Source organism: Hemiscyllium ocellatum, chromosome 6 (genome assembly GCF_020745735.1).
Source record: "Hemiscyllium ocellatum isolate sHemOce1 chromosome 6, sHemOce1.pat.X.cur, whole genome shotgun sequence".
NCBI classification, from domain to species: domain Eukaryota; kingdom Metazoa; phylum Chordata; class Chondrichthyes; order Orectolobiformes; family Hemiscylliidae; genus Hemiscyllium; species Hemiscyllium ocellatum.
Window position 1 is genome coordinate 72,453,714 of NC_083406.1, and position 27,962 is coordinate 72,481,675.

Consider the following 27,962-nt stretch of genomic DNA (forward strand, 5'->3'; position numbering starts at 1 on the left):
TGCCAGTGTAATTACGGAAGATCAACTGTTCTACATAGCCAACAAAGAGACAGGCATAGCTAGGGCCCATACGTGTGCCCATGACTACCCCTTTGTTCTGGAGGAAGTGGGAGGATTCGAAGGAGAATTTATTAAGGGTGAGGACCAGTTCGGCCAAATGAATGAGAGTGTCGGTGGAAGGGTACTGTTGTGGACGTCGGGAGAGGAAGAAACGGAGGGCTTGGAGCCCCTGGTCATGGTGGATGGAAGTGTAGAGGGATTGAATATCCATCGTGAAGATGAAGCATTGGGGGCTGGGGAAACGGAAGTCTTGGAGGAGGTGGAGGGCGTGAGCGGTGTCTCGAATGTATATGGGGAGTCCTGGACTAGAGGGGATAGGACAGTGTCAAGGTAGGTAGAAATGAGTTCAGTGGGGCAGGAGCATGCTCAGACAATGGGTCGGCCAGGGTGGTCAGGCTTGTGGATCTTGGGAAGGAGGTAGAACAGGGCATTGTGGGGTTCCCAGACTATGAGGTTGGAAGCTGTGGGTGGGAGATCTCCTGAGGTGATGAGGTTCTGTATGGTCTGGGAGATGATGGTTTGGTGATGGGGGGTGGGGTCATGGTCAAGGGGGCGGTAGGAAGAGGTGTCCTCAAGTTGGCGTTTCGTTTCAGCAGTGTAGAGGTCAGTGCACCAGACTACCACTGCACCCCCTTTATCTGCTAGCTTGATGGTGAGGTCAGGATTGGAGGGTTGCGCGTTGTGAGGGTGAGAGATTGGAGTGGGGGAGGGAGGTAGACAGGTTGAGGCGGTTAATGTCCCGGCGGCAGTTGGAAATGAAGAGGTCAAGGGCAGGGAGTCGGCCAGTGCGGGGTGTCCAGGTGGATGCAGTGTGTTGGAGGTGGGCGGGAGTCCTGATTGTGAAAGTAAGATCAGAGGCAGAGATGGCGGAAGAATTGTTCGACGTCACGGCATGTATTCAATTCATTGATGCATGGACGGGGGTGGGGGGTGAAAGTGAGTCCTTTGCTGAAGACTGATTGTTTGTCCTCAGTGAGGGGAAGGTCTGGAGGGATGGTGAAAACACGGCAGGGCTGGGAGCTGGAATCTGGTGTGGGTGTGGAGCTGGGAATGGGGGTGGAGTCTGTAGTTGGAGTGGGTGTGGTGGTGGGGGGAATGGGGGTGGAGTCATGAGCTGGGGTAGTGTTCCCCTCAGGGTTCTGGGGGGGGCAGGGATGGTGACAGTGGGATCTATGGGGGCGTGTTAGCAGAATGCAGGTGAATGGCGGTGGGGGCAGAAGTGGTGGTGACCACTGCAGTGGCGGGGGCAGAAGTCACTGAGTGTGTGACATCAGCAATGATGTGAGGGGTGGAAGTGATGCCAAGTGTGGTGCATGAGGAATTGTGAAGGGTGGAAGTGGCTGTGGGAGTGGCCATGATGGGGGCGGAAGTGACATCATCAATCAGCATGGGGATAGTAGCAGCCGCATGGCTAATGGCATCTGGGTAGTTCCAGAGGCCAGGGGAATCTACGGGAATGTTTGAGGAGCGCTTGTTATGGAGGTGAGTGGATAAAAGTTTGTTGTACTTACAGTTTTTGATGTTTGAGATGGAGTTAAAATACTGTTTGTTGAGAGTATGAATTCTCCTGAGGATGTAGTACAGAGTGGGTCCTTTGCAATTCTGAGAGAGTGTGGCCCTCAGCTGAGGCAGGGCTGACTGTAGAGAGGTTAGGTGCCGGCGCATTGCTGCGAGCGTGGAGCGGAGGATCTTGAAGGACAACTGTTGCTGGTGTTTTTGAATCTGCAGTCTGTACTTTTGTCCTGTTTGGGTCCAAACTCTGCTGGTTTAAAGGTGGTCCGGAGTCTGTGTGGGATGAGTTGGTTACGAAGGCAGGCACTGAAGAAGCAAATGTGGCTGTAGTAGCGTGTTTGCAAGAGGATTCGCAGTATGGTTACAATTAACGAGGTAAAAACACTGACTGCAGATGCTGGAAACCAGATTCTGGATTAGTGGTGCTGGAAGAGCACAGCAGTTCAGGCAGCATCCAAGGAGCAGTAAAATCGATGTTTCGGGCAAAAGCCCTTCATCAGGAATACAAGCAGAGAGCCTGAAGGGTGGAGAGATAAGTGAGAGGAGGGTGGGGTGGGGAGAAAGTAGCATAGAGTACAATAGGGGAGTGGGAGAGGGGGTGAAGGTGATAGGTCGGGGAGGAGAGGGTGGAGTGGATAGATGGAAAAGAAGATAGGCAGGTAGGACAAGTCTGGACAAGTCATGGGGACAGTGATGAGCTGGAAGTTTGGAACTAGGGTGAGGTGGGGAAAGGGGAAATGAGGAAACTGTTGAAGTCCACATTGATGCCCTGGGGTTGAAGTGTTCCGAAGCGGAAGATGAGGCGTTCTTCCTCCAGGCGTCCGGTGGTGAGGGAGCAGCGGTGAAGGAGGCCAAGGACCTTCATGTCCTAGGCAGAGTGGGAGGGAGAGTTGAAATGTTGGGCCACAGGGCGGTGAACAGGTCTGTTCTTTTAATTTATCACAAACTGTCCAAAGGTCCAGCAGTCATTTCCAGCTGAAAATTGATTTTTGTTTTAAAAATAGGATTCCAACAGTTGGAAAGTGAGTTTTGAAGAGGGCATAACGAACCCAAAAAGAGGGTATGGATGGATTAAGTGTGTTGGTAAACATTTGATAAATGTGAAAACGTCCATTTTAGCAGAAAGGATCAAAACATGCCATCTAAGTTGTGAGAGGTTTGTTGGGATCCCAAACGAACACGGGGACAGAGGATCTGTCCCAACAGTTTGCAGAGCTCAGAAATATTGATAGATGTGGCTATCCTTGTGCATGATCCACAGAATTTTAGTATGCAGGTATTGTAAGTAATCAGAGAAGCTAATGGAATGTTATGGTTTGTTCTGAAGGGTAGGGAGATTATGCTTCAGTTATACCAGGCATTGATAAGACTGCATCTGGGCACCTATGAAAAGTACTGGTTGCTGTAATTGCAAAATGCTGTAAATGTGTTGGAAGCAGTTCAGAGAAAGTTTGCTAGACCAAGACTTGGAGTGAGTGGATCGCCTTAAAAGGAAAGGCTAGGCCCTTATCCTTTGGAGTTTAAAGAGTCAGAGGTGACTTAGTTGAAAATATAAGGTCTTGAGGAGACTTGACCACATGAATGTTCAAAGGATTTCCTTTTGTGGGAGAATCTAGAACTAGGGGTCATGTTTTGAAAATAAGGGGGCTGCCATTTAAAACAGTGATGAAGAAACATTTTCTCTGAGGGTTAAGAGTCTCTGGAGTTCCCTGCCTTAAAAAGCAGTAGACACGGTATCTTTAATTATATTTCTAAAGCAGACATAGATTCTTGATTACCAGTGGAATGAACGATTATCCAGGTTATGCAGGAATGTAGAGTTGAGGTTAAAATCAGATCAGCCATAATCTTATTGAATGGTGGAGCAGACCCAAAAGGCCAAGTGGCCTACTGTTATTCCTTGTCATACTGCATGGAGTTCTTTGCATGTAGAAATAATAATACAATAATTAAATGGATTCAGTGAAGGGTCACCAGAAGGGTTTTTTTGTGAAAGGCAATGCAGATATATTGGTTTATTTCACTGGAATGAAATACATTTAGGCATGACCAAACAAATGGCTATTGAGGCATGAACTATGCCACAAACAGGAATTGTATGAAATATTTAGCAATGAAGGACATGGATAATGAATAAGGGGATGAAGTTATGAATAGATAGATTCAGTTGAAGACCTAACATTTGCTTAGAAACGGTCAGTTGAATGACATTCAATGCTGTAATTCCTATTAATTTTTTGAGCTTGAAAGGTGAATGAGGGAAGACCTGATCAAGCAATATAAAATAAGTTGGAGAATAATGGAGGGAAATCTGCAGCATTGTTAATGGACAAACCACAACCGTAGGATAGTTATTAATATGCAACAAATTCAGAACTTATGCCAAGTAACACTTAATTGATATAAAGTGAGTAAACCCAAAATGATCTTTTGACTGCAGACCTTAAGATAAAAACTCAAATTTATGATGCAACAGAAATCAGTACAAGATGATTGCTGTTTTCAGTGTATTATAATGATTTGAATTGAAGAAAGAAACTAAGCTGAATGTGAAAAAAACAAATGAGGAACTTAAGCAAGAGGTAAACCAAGCAGAATAGATTTGGAAGATTGTTTAGTAAGTGAAGGGAGAAAAAAACTTTTCAATGAGGACAAATGTAGAGAAGTGAAATTGTTCAAAATTGTAGACTACAGCACAGGAAAAGGTATTCAAGAGTTAGTTGTATGCTACTAATGTTAATAACACATTTCTGGGCGCAATAAGGAAGAATACTTAGACGTTGGTTATGTATAGTCAAGGGGGTGAGCTGATAAAAGTGACATTATTTCAGTAATCAAGATTCTTAAAGGATAGGCAAACTGAATCCTGATTGGATATTTTAGATTGCCATAAATGGTACAACTATGACATAGAGACTCAACTTTAGCTGTGTAAAATGTAAAATATATTTCCTTTTATACAGAGGATGTGGATGAACATGTGCATCAGTGGAAATAGACGCTATGGAAAGATATAATGGAATTGAACAGGTATTTGAGGGGGTAATGATCAAGAGGCATTCGTTTCTAGAATTGCCCAGATAATCTGCAGAATCTTTATCAAACTATGTACATACAATTGATTCAAGAGGCCATTAGATACTGTAACAGTTTTTTAAATGGAAGATTAAACATGAAGGAACAAATGGCTTCTATATTTCTAAACCTTCTTTTGCGATTACACTGACTTCTTACAGTAAGTGGTTTAATGATGTATGGAGTGTACTCAAAATGCTTATCACGTATGTGACTGACAGAAAATGAAACTGGGTTTGTACATTGCACATATACAGGCTGGTCATTATGCTACCAGCCTAAAATACCAGGGTCTCGTTTGTCAAAAAGAAAATTTGACTGTGATGATATTATAGAATTAAAATGTAACTGATAGGTCGGGCTTATAATTAATCAAAAAGCCTGCTGTAATGCTCAGATTATACCACTAGATGTCATGTGAATTGCACGCAAAAGTCAAATTGGCTTTTGTGGACATTTATTTAATTTTCAATTCAAAACGATTTAATTTCTATCCGTCTGGTGTGGTCTTGCAGTGAAAAACTGGCCCCGTTTTTCTGAAGAATGCAAAATGGGTCATTTTTTGATGAACAGGAGAGGATCAAAGATGGAATGCTGTAATACTTTGGAAAGTGACAGAAGTTGGGGCATAGGTATTTTGAGACAATGTAATGTGTACATAAGGACAGAGCCAGAAAACAGTGCTCTGAAGATGTACTGTAAATAAATTCACGGTGTTTAAAGTGATTCACAGTTTCAAAAGAAGCAGAAGATCCAAGGAGGTTGTTGGGGGAGAGTGAATTACCATTCGTCACATTAAAAATTGTTCTTGCCCTTGTTGCCTCCAAACATAGCCATTCCCATGTACATTCCTGCACATTTTCCAAGTGCAAAAAGTGGACTTCTATATCTCTAAACCTTCTTTTGTGATTACACTGACGACTTACAGTGGTTTAAAAATACTGATGTATGGAATGTACTTAAAATGCTAATCATGTATGTGACTGACAGAAAATGAAACTGGGTTTATACATTGCACAAAAAAAAGTTTCCTTTTTGGTTTCCCTGCTAGTCACCACTAGCTTTCAGTACCCACTTGATGCTATCGTGAGACACTGTGTGGTTTTCTCTATGTCAGTGTCTGTAATGTATATCACAAAGAGTCTTATTGAGACAGATGTGACTGAAGATGAGGTGGGTACCTTTAAAGTGGAATATCACATGAAATTATATAACTGTGTTATAACAACAGTGTGATCTAGAAACTGTGCCAAGCAACAAGTCAGTAAGAGACAAGGAAAACAGTTGGCTCTATGTCACTGAGGAGCTGTGGCTCAGGGAATCCCTGGACCTCAGTGCAGCCAAGGAATAGCATCAGTTCAGTGTAGGTCAAAATGTTTTTGCTCAATGCACTTGTCAGTGATTACCAATAGCAATTAAACTGTAAACTGTCTCTCTCACATGGGACTTCAGCTCTTGACTATCAAGGATTTAGCCTCTGTTTTCCCTTATACAAGGTTTAAAATCACACAACACCAGGTTATAGGCCAACAGGTTTATTTGGAAGCACCAGCTTTTAGAGTGCTGCTCCTTCATCAGGTAGCTGTGGAGCAGGATCATAAGACACAGAATTTACAGCAAAAGATTACAGTGTCATACAGCTGAAATGATAGCTGAGTGCTCAATCTTTTAGAATGGGTTACAGGTTTCAGTTCATTAGTACTATTTTTAAGTCACATTCTTGAGATAACTTAAGGTTTTATTTAAACGGTCAGTTGAATGGCATTTAAAATAACTTGAGAAGTGTAAAAGATAAAAGACTCTTCCTAATCGCTCATTCTCTCACCTGCTCCTGACTCTCCCTCTTGCCTCATCTCCCATCCCTGATCCTCCTGATCCCCATTGATCTCTTTTGCCAAACCTTCCCCTCACAACTCATCCTTTTCCCTGACGTTCTGTTTCGCTGAGCTCTCACTCCCCAACTTTTCAACTCACATTTCTTTCTCTTGAATCCTCACTGTGAGAGGCATGTCTATAACATTTTTCACATATTGCACACAAAGGTGTTTATGGCTGAAGTAGAGATCACATGCTTATTGCAAGCCAGTCAGCACATTAATGGTAGACTTGAACGGATCAACCATATCTTTTACCACAGAAAAAGTTTCATGCACATATGTTGTGACAATTTATGAAAGTTACTAAATATACATTGAAAATTAAAATACGCAGACCAGTATATGAACTAGAGTTAGTTCTACTTGTATCAGTATCTGCATATAAATTGTGTACATAGTCTTCAAACTGTGAAATTCCTCTTATGGCATACGTATATGTCCTGTTGGATATTCCACATGTTCAATTACATTTCAAAAATAAATCTCCCTTTGCCTGTGGCATCAATACTTAAACTTCAAAGGGCATTTTTTCAAGATTATGTAATCAAATGGAGGAAAGTCTCATGGAATCTGCTTGGAGCTATGAATGAAAGATGAATTCAGATAAAGGTAATAATTTCCTAAAGTTGTTGCTGTACTAAAACAATTGGTTGGAACTTTATTTTTCTAAAAATAGTTTTAGTGGAGCTGAAAATCGACTATATCTACTACTACAAAGAACTAAATCAAGCAATCCATTGCACAAAAGATAATTTTAAAGCCATTTCAAAAGAAATTTGGGGCATTTATTAAAGGGAAAGTCAATAATAACCTTTTACAAAAGAATCATTCTCCATCCAGTGTCTGTTAATTTGTTAGGAGTCAGTTAGCTCAGTTGGCTGGCCTGCTAGTTTGTGATATAGAGTAATGCCAACAATGTGTGTAGAATTCTTGCACTGGCTGAGGTTTCTGGAAAGGATTCTCCTCTCAACCTTTCCCCTTGCCTGAAGCATAGTGACCCTAAGGTTAATTCATTACCAATCATCTCTCTCTAATGAGAGGGTACACCTGTGGCAACTATGTCATTGCCACAGGGTAAGTGTTGGTTATATTTTAAAATCTTGTACAATGGATCAGATGGCAAGAAGAAACTCCAGTCAAGAATCTGAGTTCAGATACTGCAGTCATTAATATTTCCTTCAAAAATGTAGTGGGTAATTAGTACAGAACTACAAAGCATATTTCTTCTTTACACACATACTGTTTTGAAATACTTAATGGTTGAGAAAAATATTGAAACTCATGGTGATGCCTTCAAACAATATTCACTTCATATATTTATTCATGCAATTTAGCAAAACATTATTTGGAAAGCTATTTTTTCCCAGATATGAATGCATAAAGCAGTCTAAAGTTAGCTTAATAATAAAGTGTACACATGGATCTTTGTTACTTTTAACTCAGATGCAATGCAGGCAACTTAACTGACAAAGTGACTTTTACATTTGTACCACATTACTTCTATAGTTATACAAAAACTCAAAAGTTTTCCATCAACAGATAATTCTTTACTGATGTAAACACTTTTTTTAGACAGTTACTGTTATCATATTACAGGGATATATACATTTGTTTGTTTATTTGTGGTACTCATGTACTAGATTAAAACACTAAATTTTAATTTGAAGACATCCTAAAACATTCATGAAACTACCTTTGAAATTAATTAACATTTTGTAAACTTTTTTTTTGAAATTGTCAAGCAAAATAACTGAACATACAATCGTGGATTATTCATACAACAGTAGGTGCTAGCCAGGTGGGTTGTTTGAATATAGCTGCTGTCAGAGTTATTATAAAATCTTCTGTTGATTGATTTGTTCTCACAGATTCTTGCCACACTCAGGGCAAAGGATGTCATCTCGTTCTGTGAGGAAACCACGCCCCACAAGTGAGATGGAGCATTTTTTGCAGTTGAAACAATCATTATGCCATTGGCGCTCCTCAAAGGAGATGTACTTTGTTCCCCCAAGACCTGGAAGTAAATTAATTCCAAATGAAGGTAAATCGGGTGATCAAGTTAAAACTATAATATGCAGATATATTATGTGAAACAAAGACAAAATTCGGTGGATGCTGAAGAAGAGTCATATCAGAGTCAAACCATTAACTCTGTTACTCTTTCCACAATACTGCCAGAACTGTTGAGTTTCTCCAGCTTTTTCTGTGTTGGAGTGGTGTAGAACAGATCACGAAGAAAGCATTGGAGATACAGTAATTTGAAACTGCATTGATATTTAACAAAAATATACTTTAGAGTGGTTCGCTTTGCTTTCATAAATTTAGCCCCATGTTTCATGACTTATTCAAACTGAACAAAGCAATGCACAGCCTCCATATACTGCTCAAATCTGAACTGAATTTCAATCCGAATCCAATCTATTGCCAAGACTATCTATTTCCAACTACGCCAGGCAATTTTCCTCACCTCAATTATCACTTAAACTCCCATCTGTACCTTCGTCATCTCCAGGCTCAATATTTTTCATGCGCTCTGAATCAAATCTCAAAAGCAAACCTGAATACCTCAAATCTACCCACAAAAAAATCAAACGAAGAACTGTAATTGCTTAGAATCTGAAACTAAAACAGAGATTGCTACAGAAATGCAGCAAGTGTGAAAGCATCTGTGGAAAGAGAATGGAACAGTGTTCTGAAGAAGGGGACTCCAGTCTCAAAACATGAACTCATTTTTTCACACATGCTGCCAGTCCTTCTGAGTTTCTCCAGCAACTTCTGTTTTTGTTTAAGACCTGTCCATATCTGATTTTGATGGAGATGGTATGAGCAATGGGGGAATGGAAAAAGCCTTTATATCCCTGACAAGAAATGAAAAAACTTTTTAAAAAAGCACATTAAACAAAATAAGGGAAAATGCAGCTTCTGGCTAAACAATTAGATTAATTTACACTTTCCTCTCCTCTGCAGTGACTTGGTTGTAAGTGTGTCAATGCACTGTTGAGCCAACCTGACTTTTATCACTCTTCAGGTCTCGACATAACTTTCCTCCTTTAAAGGTCTCCTGAAAATTTACTTGCTCATCACCATTTCATAATCTGAGCTAAAATTACTTCATGCAGCTCAATGTTCATGATTTCTTTTCACTAAAATGCTCCTTGGGATAATTTGTTATATTAAAAGTCACTTTAAATATACGTTGTTGTTATTGCTTTTAATTGAACAGAAATTTGCCAGTTTCTAAAATTAAGTAGCCACTCAATTCCACTGAATTTCTCTCTCGGTAGTGAAGGTGAAAATTACTCCCCAGATAGTAGAAGAATCAGATTAAGTCTAAACATTTTTCTGTACCAGGTGCCACATTAACATATCTCAGTAGATAAGCAGTACAAAGATTCATTTGAAGTGTTGTTATAATTTCTTCCTTCCACAATCACACCACAATGAAAAACTTACCAGTTATTGGATTGGCACAAGCAGCACATTTTTTGGCATAGAGATTACTGAAACAATCCAGGCAGTAGGCAAATTCATCTCTTGAGGTGAAACGTTGACCAGTCAATGGAATCTTGCATCCTGTGCAGAGAAAGCATTCTTTGTGCCAGGGTTGATCACGGTAAGTGACACCTCCAGTAGTAATGGCCTGGTTTGCAAGGTGAAATATAAGCAAGTATAAGTTACTTCAACTTTACCAGGTATTGATTCATAACACTATAGCACATCTTTAGTGAAAATATTGAGTGCTCAATGGAGAGAAGATAAATGATATGATATTTGTTTTGCTGATAAAAACATATTTTGTCAATATTTATCATCTTGCACTCATGGGGACAATTTAAGAACATAAATTCAATGGAAAATCAACATTTATACAGCACAGATGCCAAGTGGACTCTGATTGGTAGAGACATTGCCATGAAAAAATCACCCACTAATGCCAATGATATTTATCTGCCAGGCTTTGTTTAAATTTTACACAAGGCAGGTTGATTTTCATTCATCAGGGCATTGCCCAGAGAAGTGAACCAAGGAATGGAAGTTGAAACAACGGCAGTGCATGTACATACTGAACAGCACAGCAGACTTAATGGGCTGAATGGCTTATGGTCTTACTTTCATTCTGTCTGGAAAGAACAGGGCTCAATGCATAAATGTTTGTAGGTTTCAGTACGCCCACGTGTGCCACACTTGTGACCCTGACTAGCAATCCCAAATCGGCTGTTAGTGTAATTCTTCACACTCAGGATTGTCCAGCAACTGTTGTCCAGTTGTGGATTTATGTCTAAAGTTCAACACTATGTTATGAGTTGTGTAAGTGCATATGGGTTTGGTTTGGTCTGGTCAGTATCTGCTTGTTGGGAACAGCTAAAAGAATATGCTGTTTGATAAGATCCACCAGTCTTTGGGTTGCACAGTGTACAAATCTGGTATCAAACTACTACTGAAATTCATATACTACATTACTTATTAACTTGACGACAGCATCCTGTTAGTGGCAAACACCACTTGCCTTGCTACTGCACAAAAACAGCATGAAACAGTTAGCTTCATCTGTTGCTCAAACATTTGAGGTACATTCCAGGGTAAATCTGAGGTGGACTGAGTACTTTTTGGGACCAGGAGTGAACGCCTTAGGACCTTTGGTGAGTTTACACAATATGAGACAAGAACTAATCTGATCTCAGTAACCACTATCCAACAGGATGGCTTTAATGCACCCTATTACAGCATCAGCTAGGTCAGTAAACAAGTGACTCAGGCCTTATTTAGAAAGTTGCCAATAGGCCAACATTACATTTTGTGGAACTGTATGAATCTCAACACGTATAAAGACAAGTGAATGTAGGTTTAGTGGCATGGGATAGTGAGGGTAATTTTCAATTTTTTTCCATTTTTATGTTTCAACTTTGATGCAGGCAGTGCCCACCCATCTATAGATTGTCTGTGGAAAGAAAATCCAGGCTGTAACTGGTTTGTAACTGGTAATCAGACTGAATTAACAAATTCTTCACCCTACCAAGAGTAAACAAAAAACAAATCAGCTCCAGTAAACATTTAAATCTATTCCTTAAATCTACTGATCATTTCAGAATATAACCCTCAGCTTGTCATTGATTAGATTACTTACTTACAGTATGGAAACAGGCCCTTCAGCCCAACAAGTCCACACCAACCCGCCGAAGCGCAACCCACCCAGACCCATTCCCCTACATTTACTCCTTCACCTTACACTACGGGCAATTTAGCATGGCCAATTCACCTAACCTGCACATTCTTTTTTTGGATTGTGGGAGGAAACCGGAGCACCCAGTGGAAACCCACACAGACACAGGGAGAATGTGCAAACTCCACACAGTCAGTTGCCTGAGGTGGGAATTGAACCCAGGTCTCTGGCACCGTGAGGCAGCAGTGCTAACCACTGTGCCACCGTGCCGCCCATATTGTTATTGTTATGGCTTCATCTTATAATTTATATTCTGTAAATCTTTAACAAAAAAATTTCCTTCTTAAAAGTGGAGAATACTCATACCTGAGTATGAAGTTTCTTAGCACTTCCTTTGATGGACTCTTGCATATCGGCTGATAATAGAAGTTTACACCAATGTCGAGAGTATGTTGCTAGAAAAATGTCGATTCTCCTGCTCCTCGGATGCTGCCTGACCTGCTGTGCTTTTCCAGCAACACATTCTCAACTCTGATCTCCAGCATCTGCAGACCTTACTTTCTCTTAATTGATTTTACACCAACGTGTTAACTTTAAGTGATTTGTTTACCAGTATATCTGATATCCCAGAAGTATAACCCTCAACTTCCCCTTTCAGTCTTTTTATTTCACCTATTTTTATCAATGCATTCCTGCATTCTATTAAATTGATCACTTTCTCACTCATTCATCTAATCCATGATTGCAATTTTCTGCTTCCTCTCCAATTGAACATTGTTGGACCACCAATCATATTAAATGTTCTCCTTAATTCATGAAGCTACGTCATCACTTTCCAGCTAAAGCTTGACAGCCATAGCACAAGGTTACCTAAACTTTAGGCTGCATCTCCTGTGCATAATGTTATCAAGTTTTGCATATTGTGGGCTTGTGCTGGGACCATGGGCACTTCAGGGAACCGGAAGCCCGGATTGGGGTGACCCTTGAATGGGTGAGAGTGACACTTCTGATTTCATTTGAATGCGACAAGATGTCATAGAGTTATAGAGTCATAGGGATGTACAGCATGGAAACAGACCATTCAATCCAACCTGTCCATGCCAACCAGATATCCCAATCTAGTCCCACCTGCCAGCAGCTGGCCCATATCCCTTCAAACCCTTCCTATTCATAAACCCATCCAAATGCCTCATAAATGTTGCAATTGTACCAGCCTCCACCATTTCCTCTGGCAGCTCATTCCATACACATACCAACCTCTGTGTGAAAAAGTTGCCCCTTAGGTCTCCTTTATATCTTCCCCCCCTCTCAGCCTAAACCTATGTCCTCTAGTTCTGGACTCCCCGACCCCTATACATGCCCCTTATAAGTTTGTAAACCTCTAGAAGGTCACCCCTCAGCCTCTGACGCTCCAAAGAAAACAGCCCCAGCCTGTTCAGCCTCTCCCTGTAGCTCAAATCCTCCAACCCTGGCAACATCCTTGTAAATCTTTTCTGAACCCTTTCAAGTTTCACAACATCTTTCCGATAGGAAGGAGATCAGAATTGTATGCAATATTCCAAAAGTGGCCTAACCAATGTCCTGTACAACCACAACATGACCTCCCAACTCCTGTACTCAATACTCTGACCAATGAAGGAAAGCATACCAAAAGCCTTCTTCACTATCCTGTCTACCTGTGACTCCACTTTCAAGGAGCTATGAATCTGCACTCCAAGGTCTCTTTGTTCAGCAACACTCCATAGGGCCTTACCATTGAGTGTATAAGTCCTGCTAAGATTTGCTTTCCCAAAATGCAGCACCTTGCATTTATCTGTAATACAAAGGAGCTTCATCTATTTATAGCCATGGGGGGAGGGATAGTACGCCACGATATATCTCCTCTCCATGAATGGCTTCACGTGCTCAAGTGGCAAATGGAATTTAACCATGTAAGTGGATTGATTCATTTTGGTAGAAAGGACACAAAGAAAAGATAAAATAAATAATACAATTCCAGAGGGGTTGCAGGAGCAGAGTTTTATATGTGAATAGACCACTGAAGGCGACAGAACTGGTTGGAAATATGTTTAGTAAAGCATATGCCAAATTGGACTGTATTAATAAGGGCATTGATTACAAAAGTTAAACTTAAATAAAACACTTTTTAGTATTATGTATTGCTCTAGGCATCACATTTAGGATGGCATTATAGATGATGTAAAAATGATTTACGATATGGAATAAGGAACTCCAGTTAACTATACAATTTGAGGAGAAAGTGAGGACTGCAGATGCTGGAGATCAGAGCTGAAAATGTGTTGCTGGAAAAGCACAGCAGGTCAGGCAGCATCCAAGGAACAGGAAATTCGACGTTTCGGGCATGAGCCCTTCTTCAGTACCTATTTTCCTTGATGAAGAGAAGGTGGAGAGGGAACTTGACTGACGTAAGCAAATTCATGATGGCTCTGGACAGTGGTCAAAAATTGAAAATCTGGTTGGGGGAGAGGACTGGCATAGACTTTAAGAAAATTAACAAAAGAACCAATGCCCACTTGAAGAAACGCATCTTCACACGGCAAATGATTGGGATCTGGAATGTATTCCTTGATAATACAGTGGAACTTCAATCAAGACGTTCATGAGGGATTTGGATTTAACCAGAAAAGGAACTCTACACAATACTATAGAAGAAGGCATAGGAATGGAATTAGTGAATTGCTTCTTTGTAGAGCCAATGCAGAACATGATGGGCTAACTTGCCTCCTTTTAGCTGTGATCATTTGCTCATTCTATCATTCAGCCATAACAACACAAGAAAATTGATTGAGACAGTAAAGTTGGGTGTCAACATCTTAAATGCAGATGATGTCACAAAAATATAACATGTAAATCAGGAAGATATGGGGAGTTGGGGTGGAAGTTAGATTCCAGAGGTAATAGTGCAGGAATGGAAAGAGAAGTTAGCTTTGTAATTCATCTTTCTATGGTCAGAGTAAGGCAAGGACAATCCTACTGAGCTTGACAATGGAGGAGAGGCATTGGAGAAGTGAGGTTGATTATACAAAAGGCTGCAAAGAAGGCAAAGTGGACAAGAAGGCGTAATGTTTAAGAGCAAGAAAGATTATATATTTGTGACCAAATTTGGCAGGAATGGAAATTTGATGGAAGAATTTCTAAAGAGTGAAGGGCACTTTGGAAGATAACAATTTGCTTAGCAAAGAGAGATTGGAGAAGAAATGTGACAGAGGTTTTGAAGGAGGGAGATCCTATGGAGAAAGAGAAACCGTGTTTAATTTATAGCTATCATAATGACCAAGAAACTAAGGAGTAGCCAACAGTTTAGTGGCAATAGGGTCAAGGAAACACAAAGTGGGCCATATTTCCTTTTTTCCATTCATGGGATGTGGGTGTCATCAGCCAAACCAGCATTTTAACCCATCCCTAACTGTCCAGAGATTCGTTAAGTGTCAACCACATTGCTGTAGGTCTGAAGTCACATGTAGGCCAGACCAAGTAAGGATGGCAATTTCCTTCCCTAAAGGACATTAATGAACCAGATGGGTTTTTCTGGCCAACAGCAATGGTTTTATGGTCATCAATTACTCCTCAGTCCAGATATGTTTTGAATTGAAATGTCACAATCTGTCATGGCAGGATTTGAACTTGGGTTCCTGCAACATTATCAGGGTGTCTGCATTAATGCGGTAGTGTTAATGCCACTAGATCATCATCTCCCATCAGCTCATCTATAGAAAATGTGAACCCCTAGAGCCAGCAGGGTGAAGACGAGAACTAAACTAAGAAAAATGTAGTTCATGTCTGATTAGGAGGGAACCTTCAGGGAATATTAGTCCTTGGCAAAGAGAGAAGAAACAAATGTTAAAGGTAACTCAATAGATATGATCCCAGGTTTGGTGACAGGGAGGTGCATGGGCTTCTCAAACTTTTTGGAGGTGAGAAGCAGAAAGACACAAGTAAGTAGTATAAATACATGTTTGGTATCTATTGCATTGCTTTTGTTTTAATTTCCAAAAATTTGTTTTAATCTCCTAGCATTGCATGCAAACAAGCATCTGCTATCTTATCTAAGCAACAATTATTCACTAGTGAAATCAAATATTGAATACATTTAGGATCCTTCATAATCTGTTTAATGAACTCGACACTCAGTTTACTTTCTCATTGTTTACATGCAAGTAGGAATTCCTATAACCAACAGTTAGGAATGGAACTTCCAGAAGATTTTTTTTCTTTGCCACTGGTTCAGTGTTACTGATGTTAGTTCTGGTCTCCCTAGTGCTTTCCACTGGATTGAATTAGCTTAGCAGGAGGAAACCTGAACTTTCTTGATTTGACTGGCCCAGTGCCATATCATACAATTGGCTTATATTCATTGAAAGTGTTACCACCCACTGACCTTGTAGTAAGTGTCTCACCTTCTTGCACTGCACACAATGCATGGCAAACTGCTTTTCATAACAAGGCACACAGTAGTTCTCATTGTCCTTTGGGATGAAACTTTTTGTGCCTATTGGTTGTTGGCAACGATGACAAATGAAACAAGTCTCATGCCAGCTGTTACCCTTGTACTCCATCTTGCGAGTGCCTGTATTTTAGCAAGAGATGCAAAGGATAGTTAAAATCCAGATGCGACTTCTTCTACTCCCACCATGTAATTTTCAGAAAGTAAAGAATATGCAATAGTTTTCCTGTAACAGCCTGTGGAGCATGCTGTACAAGGCATTATTATTAGATCTTGTCAGCTGAAGCTGAAACGAGCTAATGACCTGTAAGACAATAACATTAAATGTTTACTAAATTACATTTTCTCAGAATTAAAGTGTCAGCTAAAGACACTAAGCCATGAAAATAATTTTCCTCCTCCCATCTGTTTAGAAGTTAGCAATGTTTACTTTGCAAAGATTGACTCTATTGGTACAAATTTAATGAAGTTATTCTGCCACCTCAGCTTGTTATTACTACTTTACTGACAATCACAAAGAAAGAACACTGAAGCAAAACACTGTCCATCAATGTATTTCTGAAATTACTCTCTGTGTAGACAACTTCTTCTGAAAGTATGAAATTTGGAGCACAGCTTTTCTTGACTGTGTCTGTATGAGCATTGTATGTGTATGTTTGTGAGAGATGTAGTGGTTGGTTCTTTAGTTATTTAAGGAATGACATCTCTGTGTTTATGGCATTGATAATTCCTCTTAAGCATAGAACTGTTCTTTTTTAAAAGAGAAACCTCAGTCCCAAGAAAATTTCATTTCAGCAATAGGTCTAAAATTTCACATGACTGTAATCCTTTCTCTGATCATTCATCACAGCATAACATTCATTTCTGACAGTTAAGAGCCAGGCAGAATAATCATCAACTTTGTATGTTAATTGGATATAACTTGCAGGATGTAGTGGATGCACCATCTGGTCATCATCTATCTGGAGCGGTTGCAGTCGCATATAACAGTCATATCAAATGAATAGTTTAATTAAGATCTGCTATGTAAATGACACTTTGCTGTAGCAGCCCAGTTAATGCCAACTTAAGGAAGATCGGCAAATTTTGGATTTGATGATAGTTCTGTGATTCAGCTTAGCAATATTTGGTTTAGCAGTAACAGAACAAAATTGCCATGTACTCATCATAACAATGGCTGAATTAGTCAACACTATTGAGTAATTGATGTCAGATAATCATAAAAAATTGATAAGCTGGAGAATAAATGAAAATATTTTCTTGAAGAAATAAATAAGTTATATTTACATGGAGCTTTCCTGAAATCATAATCCAGAGATGACTTTTTGACATGTAGGCAATATTGTAATGTATGAGAATGTGTACGTGTCTCACAGACACCAATGTGATGATGTATTTCTCATCATAGTTCAAAGTTTAGCATCGATCAGGACAAGAGGAAAACAGTCCTCCTTCACTTTGAATTATCATTTTTTTACGTTCAGGAGAGAGGTTATAAGTTTAGCATCTAAATGTGGTAGTACTATTGACAGTGCAAATCTTAAATTATGTTTTGGTCTCTGAAATGGGGGCTCTTGAGCCGATAATCTTCTAATTCAGAGACAACAGATGCTGGCACTGAGTGAAGGGGGTACTGTAAACAGAATTGTCTTGATGGTACACAAATATTGACTGCAGTTTGTGACTACAGCAGTAAACCAATAAGCCATGCAGTCCCTATGAAAGCATAATATACAGCTTATTAATAATTGAATTCTTACAGTATTGCTGCAGGTATTTTTTGTTACTTCTGCTATCCTGCTGGCAACAGTGCAAATAAAGTTAAAGACTATTTTCTCATGAAAGTTCTTCAACCAAATATTTAATTCAACCGTTCACAGAGAAGAAAAAACCTAGCTGATTTCAGTTGCCACTCTTTAATATTGGAAGCTTTGAGGTCTGTTTTGTGACAAAACTGCCACTGGATGCAGACCTGTCAGTTTAATTCTGACACAGCTCATTTCACTTAGCAACATTGTTTCTAATTCTTAAATTCATAGGCCTCATAAATTGAGCTCAAACTGTTTGCTGGCATCTGACCTTACCAGAGAATTTTGGATCAGTGTGTGGCCACCTAAATTAAATAATGCATGTTGGTGCAAGTGCCATTATGGAAATACCATCAATAGCCATCTGTTCTGGGTGGCTGAAAAATGCATCGCTATCAGAATGGCTCACACCAATCTTCACTTTATCTCACTCAGCATGCCAGTCTCCGGCATGAAGGAGCCAGAAAATGCAGGTGATCATAAATCCTCAGGACAACCTCCCAGGTGTTCTGGTTTCCTCTCCACAGTCCAAAGATGTGCAGGTTAGGTGAGTTGGCCATGCTAAATTGCTATAGTGTTCAGGGATGTGTAGGTTAGGTGCATTAGTTAGGGGTAAAAGTTGAGTAGTAGGGGATCTGGGTTACTCTTTGGAGGGTCGGTGTGGACTTGTTCCCACACTGTAGAGATTCTAAGTATTTCTAAGTAAAGCTCTCTAATGGCTGTAAAAAGCCATATTAAGAAGCTTTGCAGGTATTTGGGGCCAATATATATATAAATCTACAGATAGTTTTTTAAAAAGTTTGATTTGCTGTCATTTACTCAGTGCTTCAGTTAAAAAAAGATAATTATGGGGATTTGAATATTTTACTTTCAGCTCCATTGTCTTCAAACTAAGGGTATCCATTTTTCTGGTTTGTGAGTTTGATTTAAATCTCTTTAGGGACAATAAAAGCTTATATTTAAAAGAAATAATAGTTTCATGGGAAATGGATGTTAGTAATTGCCTTTAATAATGAGTGGTCATTTCAGAAGGGTGGTTAGGGTAAAGTACATTGCTATGGATCTGCAGTCACTTATTAGCTAAAAATGGGATTTTGTAATAATTGATTATGCTTTCTTGGTCATCATTACTATGCTTTTAATTCCAGAATTTTAAAAAGTTCTTCTTTAATTAAATTTAAATTCACCTGCTGTTGCGTGGAGACTTGAAACCATGCCCCCAGGACATTAGTTTGGGTCTCTAGATTGCCACAACACTATCATCTCCCCGTATTCTGGCATGTTGTGCTAGTAATAGAAGAATACCTTATTGTGGTATTAATAAGGGTAAGTGATGACCTAGCAGTGTTGTCACTGGACCATTAATCTAAAGACCCAGATAATGCTTTGGGAACCCAAGTTCAAATCCTGCCATGGTGGAATTTGAATTCAGTCAAAATCTGGAATTAAGAGTCTGATGATGACCATGAAAGCCATTGTTGGAAAAGCCCATCTGTTTCATTAATGTCCTTTAGTGAAGGAAACTACTATCCTTACCTGGTCTGGACTCCATGTGACTCCAGATCCACAACAATGTGGTTGACTCTTAACTACTGTTTGGGATGGACAATAAACACTGCCTATTCAGCGTCACCCTCATCCTGTGAATGAATTTTAAATAAGTTGGCATGGAACTTGGGATATGGCTCTAAATGTGAAGGACATCTCAAAATCTAAGACTGTTCCATCTCTCTTGAAAGCAGTTGTTATATTTATCATTCTCAACAAGTACTATCAGTTGGCATATTTTGTGGTTGCCATCATTAGCCCAGAATGGGAATTATACTGGTAAATGTGGATTATAATGCTAGACTCCAAAACGATCAGCTGTCAAACATAGACAAAATCAAAAAATAATTGCAAACACCCAGCAATACATAAAACATTCCTGGAGAGAACAAATCAATTAGCATTTCAATTGTGGATCCTTTGTGAAAACTGATCAACTCTGTCAACAGATTCTGATTGATTATCTAAATATTGGAAGTGTTTCAAACTTCCAAAGGCTGATTTCCACTTTTGACAATAATGTAACACTTGTGGTATTGCATTGGCTGTTTATTAAATAACCTACCTACTGTTGCTCTCAATCTCCTATTGCCTGTTTTCCATTATAACTGTAAGTTAATATTGGAACTTCAGCAAATTGCAGCCTTGCTCCAACAGAGAATTGTTTTCAGATTTTACCCTTACCCACTGGATGTGAACCCTGCAGCAAGAGAGTCTGTCAGAAGGAGAGGAGTGAAAAAAACTATTTGGATCTGTTTTCTTCTGCATGCAGAAAATGGAAGCAACACTGATGGTGATCTAAATATTAATCTACAGCCCAAACCTCTCAACTCAAGATTGGGGTTCTTCAATGCATTAACGAAACAGAAAATAAAAGAACATTTTGACCATCCTGATGGTATTGATTGAGGAGTCAATCTACAAATAGAAAATAAGTTACATCAATTCAGATAGACATTGAGTTGAAATAGAAAAACTTTGCTCTGACCTGGAATTATTGTCTTCTTGCAGCTCTGACACTTGGAGGAATACTCATTTGAATAACAGTCTGTACAGAGCAATTGGTCATCCTTGGCAGCGAAAGGCTTATCTGCCAGTGGCCGTTTGCACTGAAAGCAATGAAAGCAGGCTTCATGCCAGTGGCGATCCTTATAGGACAAGTCCTGTTGGAATCAATTTATAAAATAAAAATGCAAAGCTGCAGCATCTCAAGTTGTAGATTAAATGTCACACAGTTTACATTAGAGCTAATGTTCTTTGCCTCTGTGAGGGTAGGGAGATGTCTTGATGTGTCCTGTAGATAACACAGATGTTTTTGGTTTACATTTTTCCTTGACAATTAAAAGCATGAGCTGTACAAAAATGATCTTGCACATATGCACAGGAAGTGGCTGCGCTAATAACTTAAAAATGTAGAAGTACAGTAACTCCCATGGAGATTTATCTTTATGGAAAATGTCAGCAGAAGCTAGCAAATTATTTTAGAAAGCATGCTTTACTATAATGAAAAGTGAAATTGGCAAGTTTTTGTTCTCTCAAACTAGTCCCTTACATTGAAACCTTTTACACTTATAGCATAAAGTTATATGTGCATTACGTACTACATGTGGTTCAGTTTACATATTGTAGAGATGGAATGATGGATAGTGAGTATTAGAAAATGGTTTATAGATGGCCCTCAAGAGTTTTTTTTTGTGAATTTACTTGCTGCCACCTCATTGAGTGGATACTGTCTGGTAATAAGTGTACGGGCATATGAAAAAAGACAACTCCTCGAACAAACCTCTCCTATTCTCCATGGTCCAGCCTATACACACCATTAGCCCTATTTCACCCACACATCACCTCTCCCCTCCACTGCCACCTAGAAGAAGCAGAAAAGCAAATAAATAAAACATCCACACAAAATCTAGGTGATATTATTCTCTGAACCCCAAAATCAATCACTAGTGAGTAAGCACTCTTATTTCACCTATTTTTATAATTAAGTCTCCACGTATAGGAACCTGTCCAGTTCCATTTTGAATTCTTGCTGGAAATCACACTCACATCATGCTTTGGTAACTTAATCCAGAAATTGATGACTCAGTGTGAATAGAACCTGCTGGTATTGAAACTAGCTCTATCATTAATGACTATATTGCACAAACAGAGCCAAATATGACTTTTTTGTGTCAAACATTTTGGCATAAAAAGGAAGACTTGAATTGTTATTCTGATGGCTTAAAGGCAAATGGTAAAACTCAGAGTTAGTCAATGGAAATTAACAATGGCATCATATCTCTATTGTGAAATATGATTTTCTCTTATGCAAAATTCTTCAGGAAATACTTCAGAAGTAGCTCATATTTTGGTGTGTTTTCTGGAAATATATAAATCAATCTTTAAAATGTAGTTTTTTTGGCTTTCCCACAGGTTTTATAGTCAGTTCAAAGCTATTTTACACTATTTCCCTCGAATTGAAAATTCAGTGGCAGTTTATGATATTCAAGTTAATATGCTAGCAAAATTATTCAGGAAATACTTCAGAAATAGCTCATATTTTGAAAATGGTGTGATGTTGTTTTGTGAAAACTCAGCAGATGAAAAGGTGTAATGAGAAGAAATACCCCTCGTGTCTGAGCACTATCAAAAGTTGTGGTACTGAATTCTCTCTAATTTCTTGTTATTTAATTGATCTTTACCTGAATGGCAGTGTGAGTGGTACAATTACCTTCCTAGACCAGTGATGATAAAATTAGCAAGAATTTTGTTCACTGTCGAATCATCTATCTGCTAACCGTGAGAATGAGTGATCATCAGTTGAGTACCAGGCTGACTTTCACTGTGATGTAATCTCTGGTAATATAACTTTCCCTGACTCGGTGTTCAACTTCAAATAAGATGGATAACTACTTGGCTGACAAAACAGAGGGCAAATGTTATATGATGAAAAATGAGTTGTGATCTTAAAAATGAAGTAAGAGAAATATAATTTGAGGTAAAAATAGGAAGAGAAATAAAAGTTGTACAGAAGAAATCGGCTACTGCATAAATTTTGACCAAAACCTCCTTGTGTATCTTTCTTTGTTATTTAGTAGCTTACTTTATTAGAGGAAATGGTGAATGAACTAAAAATGTTGCATAACTCTCTGCATTTTGATAAAATGCAAAGAATATTTAAACTATCAGGTGAACATTTGCTTTATTGTGTAGACTTGTTTAACAATTGAAAATATATAAAACAACCATATTCTGACAATATAATGTACCAAAGCAAAGTACCTAAGTGAATTTCTCAGGACAAAAATATTCATAAAGCTATATTAATAACTTAGTGCATTACATACCCTATACTGAGGCCTACAAAGCAAGGAAGCCCAGGATCAATATTTGATATGAATTGAGTTAATTGCACTTATGAGGATGTTCAAAGATGATTCTGCAGTGGATCGTTGTAATCAAGAACTTTTATTGAACTTTATACAATATTCGTAAAGGTAAGTAGGAGACAACATTCTGACAACTCTGCTGCTCAGGACCTAGCTCCATCTGCTCTCACCTCAGCAGGCATTATCAATAACATATGCTATCCATTAGAATAATAGAAGATAAACATTAACATACATTTCCCCCAAAGTCTTTTGTTCAATCCATTTGAATCATTATCAATTATCTGTTAGCATTTCTCTTAATATTTAACCATTAACAATGCAACCTTTCCACCTTCCACCTTCAAAGTTTCTGTCTCAGTCCGCCTTTAGGAGGATAGGATTTTGGTAATTGAATTTCTGCACATCCTTGGAATTATCTTGAGAATGTAATCTGATACAACAACTGGTATCTGGGCTGTGTCAGTCACAACTACATAAATCAGCAGTAAAGAGAAGTCAATGAAGGCTGGACTCAGGAGACAAACCACCAGCAACTGGAAAAATCAAAGACAGGAAATGGGTGAGGAGATGGCTTTAGATCAAACCTACTTCTTTTTCTCTCTCTTGAAGTAAAACTTCAGGCCTGACTTTGTGAAAAGGAGCACCTCCAGCTCCTACACTCTCCTCCATAGGAATAATCATGAAGAAATAACTGAACTTACGCCTCGAGGGATAAAGACAAAGGATAGCCAGAGAAGGAAAGACTTGCTGGTGAGCCAGCCTATAATTCTCGGAGGGTATGGACACATCAGTTACTGTACATAATGGAGTTTTTTTTTAATCCCCAGGAGCTTGAGACTGTTCTAGAGGATGTTCACTGTGGAACCAAAATAGGCATTTCTCCTTGCCAAGGCAATGGCAATGCCATTAGTCTTGATCAACTGGAATAGACACAGACAATACTGGAGCCTTAGGAATGATCATTCAGTTGGTAGATGGTGTGGGGACGATTCAATGCACACTTTAACCTGAGCTGAACTTAAAGGACCATATAACACCTGAATGCCAGGATACAAAATCACCATGATCATTATGTGAAACATTGCAATAACGTGATTCATTGGGAGCTATCAACAAGATCTAAAGAAGGGAGAAAACACTAAACAAGACATGTGCAATACCCTGATTGCAGATTGAGGTGGAAGCAGTGAGAACACAGGACATCGGTGTGTAGCACATCTGTGGCATCTCCAGTGCAGGCTAGTTTGAAGCCAAAGATCTCCAGTACAATTGGAATAAAGGGCTTTAGTAGGTTATTCAACGAACTTGATCAATTTATCGGGGCAATGGGACATCTACTCAGCACAGGGAGATGCTGTTACAGACTGATTTGTTGACTTGCATGGAGATTGGATAATAACAGGGGATTTAATGTTGGTCACATCCTTGCTAATCTTAACTTCATCAGAGAATTGGAACTGGCTTGATTATTATCATTCTCTTTTATTATTGAAGGCTTGCCTTTCCAGGAGAGCCTTCTGCGAGCTTAAACTAGGATCACTGGAGAGTCAAAGACCAGAGGGCAGAGTCTCAGAATTAAAAGGTGCCAAATTTTGGTCTGAGATGACGAGGAATTTCTTCTCACAGATTGTTGTGAATCTTTGTGTGCATTGTAGGGGCAGAGTCTTTGTGTATATTTAAGACTGAGATAGGGAGATTTTTGATCAGAGGGAGAATCAAGGGTTATGCAGAAAGGCCAGGAAAATGGACGTGAGAAATATCAGATCAGCAGTGTACTGATTGTAGAATATAGCAGATTCAAGGGGCTGAATGGCCAACTCCTGTTCCTTTTGTTATCTCCCCTCCCTTTCTCAAACATTTCCTTTGTAGATTTAAGTTCATCAGTTGCTGTTTGACATAGAATGTTGTCCACTGCTAATGATTCACATTGAACTTTGAGATTTCAATATTTCAGTTAAAAAGAGTCATTTTCTATGTTTACAGCAACACTGGCTTCAGTCAATTTCTCCAGAGCATTGGCTATCCCTGGATATGGCATGCAGAATCTTTCTGTAATATTTTCCTTTTCAGCAGTGAGTTCCTGTTTTTTTTACTAATCACAGCCTTGCTTCTTCCTGTTCTTGAAGCAGTTGTCTTTATTTGCTTTCTGTTACCTCATTGTGCCACTGAAATTCCATCAGTAGCTCACTTTTACTGCAGCGTGGGACTTGAAGGTCTTTGTTTTTTTTTCATTGACTTATCAAATAGCTGGTGAAAATACGTGACTTCCCTCAAAAGCATTCCTTTTCAATTCCTTAGGATTCCTTTTGCAGATCATATTCTATTGTATCTCCTCAAACTTCTATCTGCAGCCAAAAATATTGAATTTTCCAAAAGGAGCTCCTCATGCCTTGATTGTGAAATCATACTTTCCATATACGCCTTCCTGGTGATAGAAGGTACATCCAGTTGTGGTACTGCTTTGATAAATAAATGGGACTGGTAGCTTCAGTGGAACTGCAATGAGAAATACACCTCTGCATTTACACTGTCCTCAAGGGCAATAGGAAGGTAAGCGAACTCTGCTTTCATGACACTGGCCTGCATTCATTCCCATTTGCCCTTTCCCCACAAATGTATGTCTAAGAAATTGTCTTGCATTGGCCACTATCATGCCTGTAATGTTTCCTGAAGAGTGAATGAGTAAATGAAAAGAGTTATCATTTGTGATCAAAGGAATGGAATATCATCAGCAAAAACTGGCTCACAACATATTGAAGGAACTGTAGCATCCTCTGCTACTTCTGACCACAGGTGGTTCAGAGCCAGATAGTCTTCACTTAACAAAGAAAAGCAATGAGCGACTTACAAAGTGTTGGTGATTTCTATCCCAGTCATCTGCCCTAGCACATGATTTGGAACAGATCCAAGACCTTGAAACTAATTGTTATGTAGTTGAAGGAGCTCAGGTCTGAAGCATGATGTAGAAACTAAAATTAGATACTGCAGTTGTGAGTTCCAAATAAAATCAATGACGTCTCCATTAGCCGCGATGTTAATGAAGTAGATTTCACAGACATACCAGATGAATTCTAAGTTGTCGAGGTCACCTTGCAGCTCTCCAACCTCCCCACAGAAGGATACATTTTGGTCCTCACCACCCATTAGTCCTTGCTCAGCGAACAAGTCGCACTGTTCAGTTGAGGGTTGTAATGGTGAGCTGGTGTTGTGAAATGAGCTGTCTTGCGTTGTTGAAATATCTCTGTATTAATGGCTGGACAAACCTCCTGCTGATGGGGTTCTTTCTGGTCATTGGCATGTGGAGCTGAAGCAATGGCAGCAATAGCATGCTCATTCTTTCCATCAGTGGACTTTCAGTGTGTGCTTTTGTCCTCATCTCCATTACCACCTTTGGGTCACCATTATCAGCATTCTCTTGCTAATAACTATAATTGTCCACCTAGGAAATTGAGTGTCACTGGTCACTACCTTGGAGTAGCTTCATCATCACAAATCATAAAATGATCATCTGACAAACACATCAAATTTTTAAATCCAGTATGATTGTAAGTTCAGTGTCAGTCTGGAGAGAAAGGCCACAGCTGAGGAGGTGTCCAGGAAGCTTCAAAGTGATGGACTTATAAGATGAGAAATCCGTTACAAACTGAACCGTAATCTTTAGGAAGTTATTTCAAACTATGAACATGATAGGAGAAAAGGCAACAATCTCGGTGAGAAACACGCCTTCCCTTCCAAGACTGCACAAGAACAGGGGTTAAAAGCCATTTCAACCCTGTAGTGTTTGTGCTATTATATGCTAATAAGCTGAAGTACCCATGTGTACCAGCCTGGTTTGACTGTTCAACTACAGAAACAACCCATTGACACTGCTCTGTATATCTCCCAACTCATTTTTTTAACTCATCACTTCTCATTGCTAATCTGCTGCGGGTATGGTGTATTGCATAATTATTTCCTCTCTTGTTTAGTAACTGATAAACTCAGGCTTTTGTTTACTCAAGAAAACCTAGTTAAATTGGTTCCATTTAAAACATATGTTCATTGGATGTGGGATAAGTAAATCCTTTATAAATTAGGCAACTAAGGGGAACTCAGTAGAACTGGACTCAGTATAACCCTTCTCAGCCAGGGTGTGGCGGTGGGGGTATTCTGCTTCTAACAGTATTAAATTGGGGAATCACATCAAGAGTCTGGTCGCAATGGTAGCAGTCAAACAGGTAAATGATGTTTTGATGTGCTTGTGGATTTTTGTAGCTTTCCAGGTGACTTTTTGTTTGTCACTTTTTGTAGCCTGGGCTGAGAGCTTCTAGGTATATTCCAACTATTCTTCCAGTGCCTCTCACAAACGGTTTTGCTGATCAGTCTTGGAGCTTTGTCTCTGGTCATGGCATTGATGAACTTTGAGAATGTCTTACCACTTTTGCTTCAGGCCTTGCCCAAGGGTTCCTGCTGTGCTACTTTGAATGTTAGCAACACCAATGAGGTCAACCAAGGATTCAGTGCTACCTGCTACTACCATGTTTAGAGCTGGCTCTAGAATGGATCTTTGCCACAAAGAGTCTTCATTATAAATATTCAATATTTATGAGGTATGTAGGTAAGACCTTTCTGAGAACCCTGCTGCTCTGGTCTAGTCTCCATCTGTTTCGATTTTAGCAACCATCATTGGTGATTTATGCTATCCTCCAGCATAACAGAACTTAACCATTATCGTCTAGCACTCAGCTGACACAATGAAGGACTGGAAATGTCCTTAAATAGTTAAAGGGAAGGAAGCAGGATATTTCTGTTTGTCATTGTTATTTAGGGAGCATGAGTTGAAAGTTGTGTCTGTGCATGTATTATGGCCATTATCAGGCTTGGTGACACTGGCTTTCCAAGATTAGGTAGAAAGAATATGTGCTGAGGCAAGACGATGGAGAGTTGTGATGTGGTACAGAATTACATGCAACTAGAAAGCACTTTCAGAAGAATAGGAATGAAATGTGGGAATAAAAGTTTTCAGAAATTCTTCTAACACAAAAATAATAAGTGCTGGAAAAATTCAACAGGTCTGGCAGCAATTGTGGAGAAAAATAAACA

General features: G+C 39.3%; 1 protein-coding gene across 3 annotated transcripts in view; it reads right to left on the reverse strand.

The window, feature by feature from the left end:
• Positions 1–6,176: 6,176 nt before the first annotated feature.
• Positions 6,177–27,962, reverse strand: part of LOC132816440 (four and a half LIM domains protein 2) — a 45,366-nt gene continuing 23,580 nt past the window's right edge. For all 3 annotated transcript variants that reach the window (XM_060826024.1, XM_060826023.1, XM_060826022.1), the window contains exons 3-6: positions 20,495–20,669; positions 16,104–16,273; positions 9,978–10,164; positions 6,177–8,538 (exon numbers count right to left, since the gene is read on the reverse strand). In XM_060826024.1, the coding sequence (XP_060682007.1) occupies positions 8,387–8,538; positions 9,978–10,164; positions 16,104–16,273; positions 20,495–20,669 (684 nt within the window). In that variant the 3' untranslated portion in view covers positions 6,177–8,386. The remainder of the gene's footprint in view (positions 8,539–9,977; positions 10,165–16,103; positions 16,274–20,494; positions 20,670–27,962) is intronic.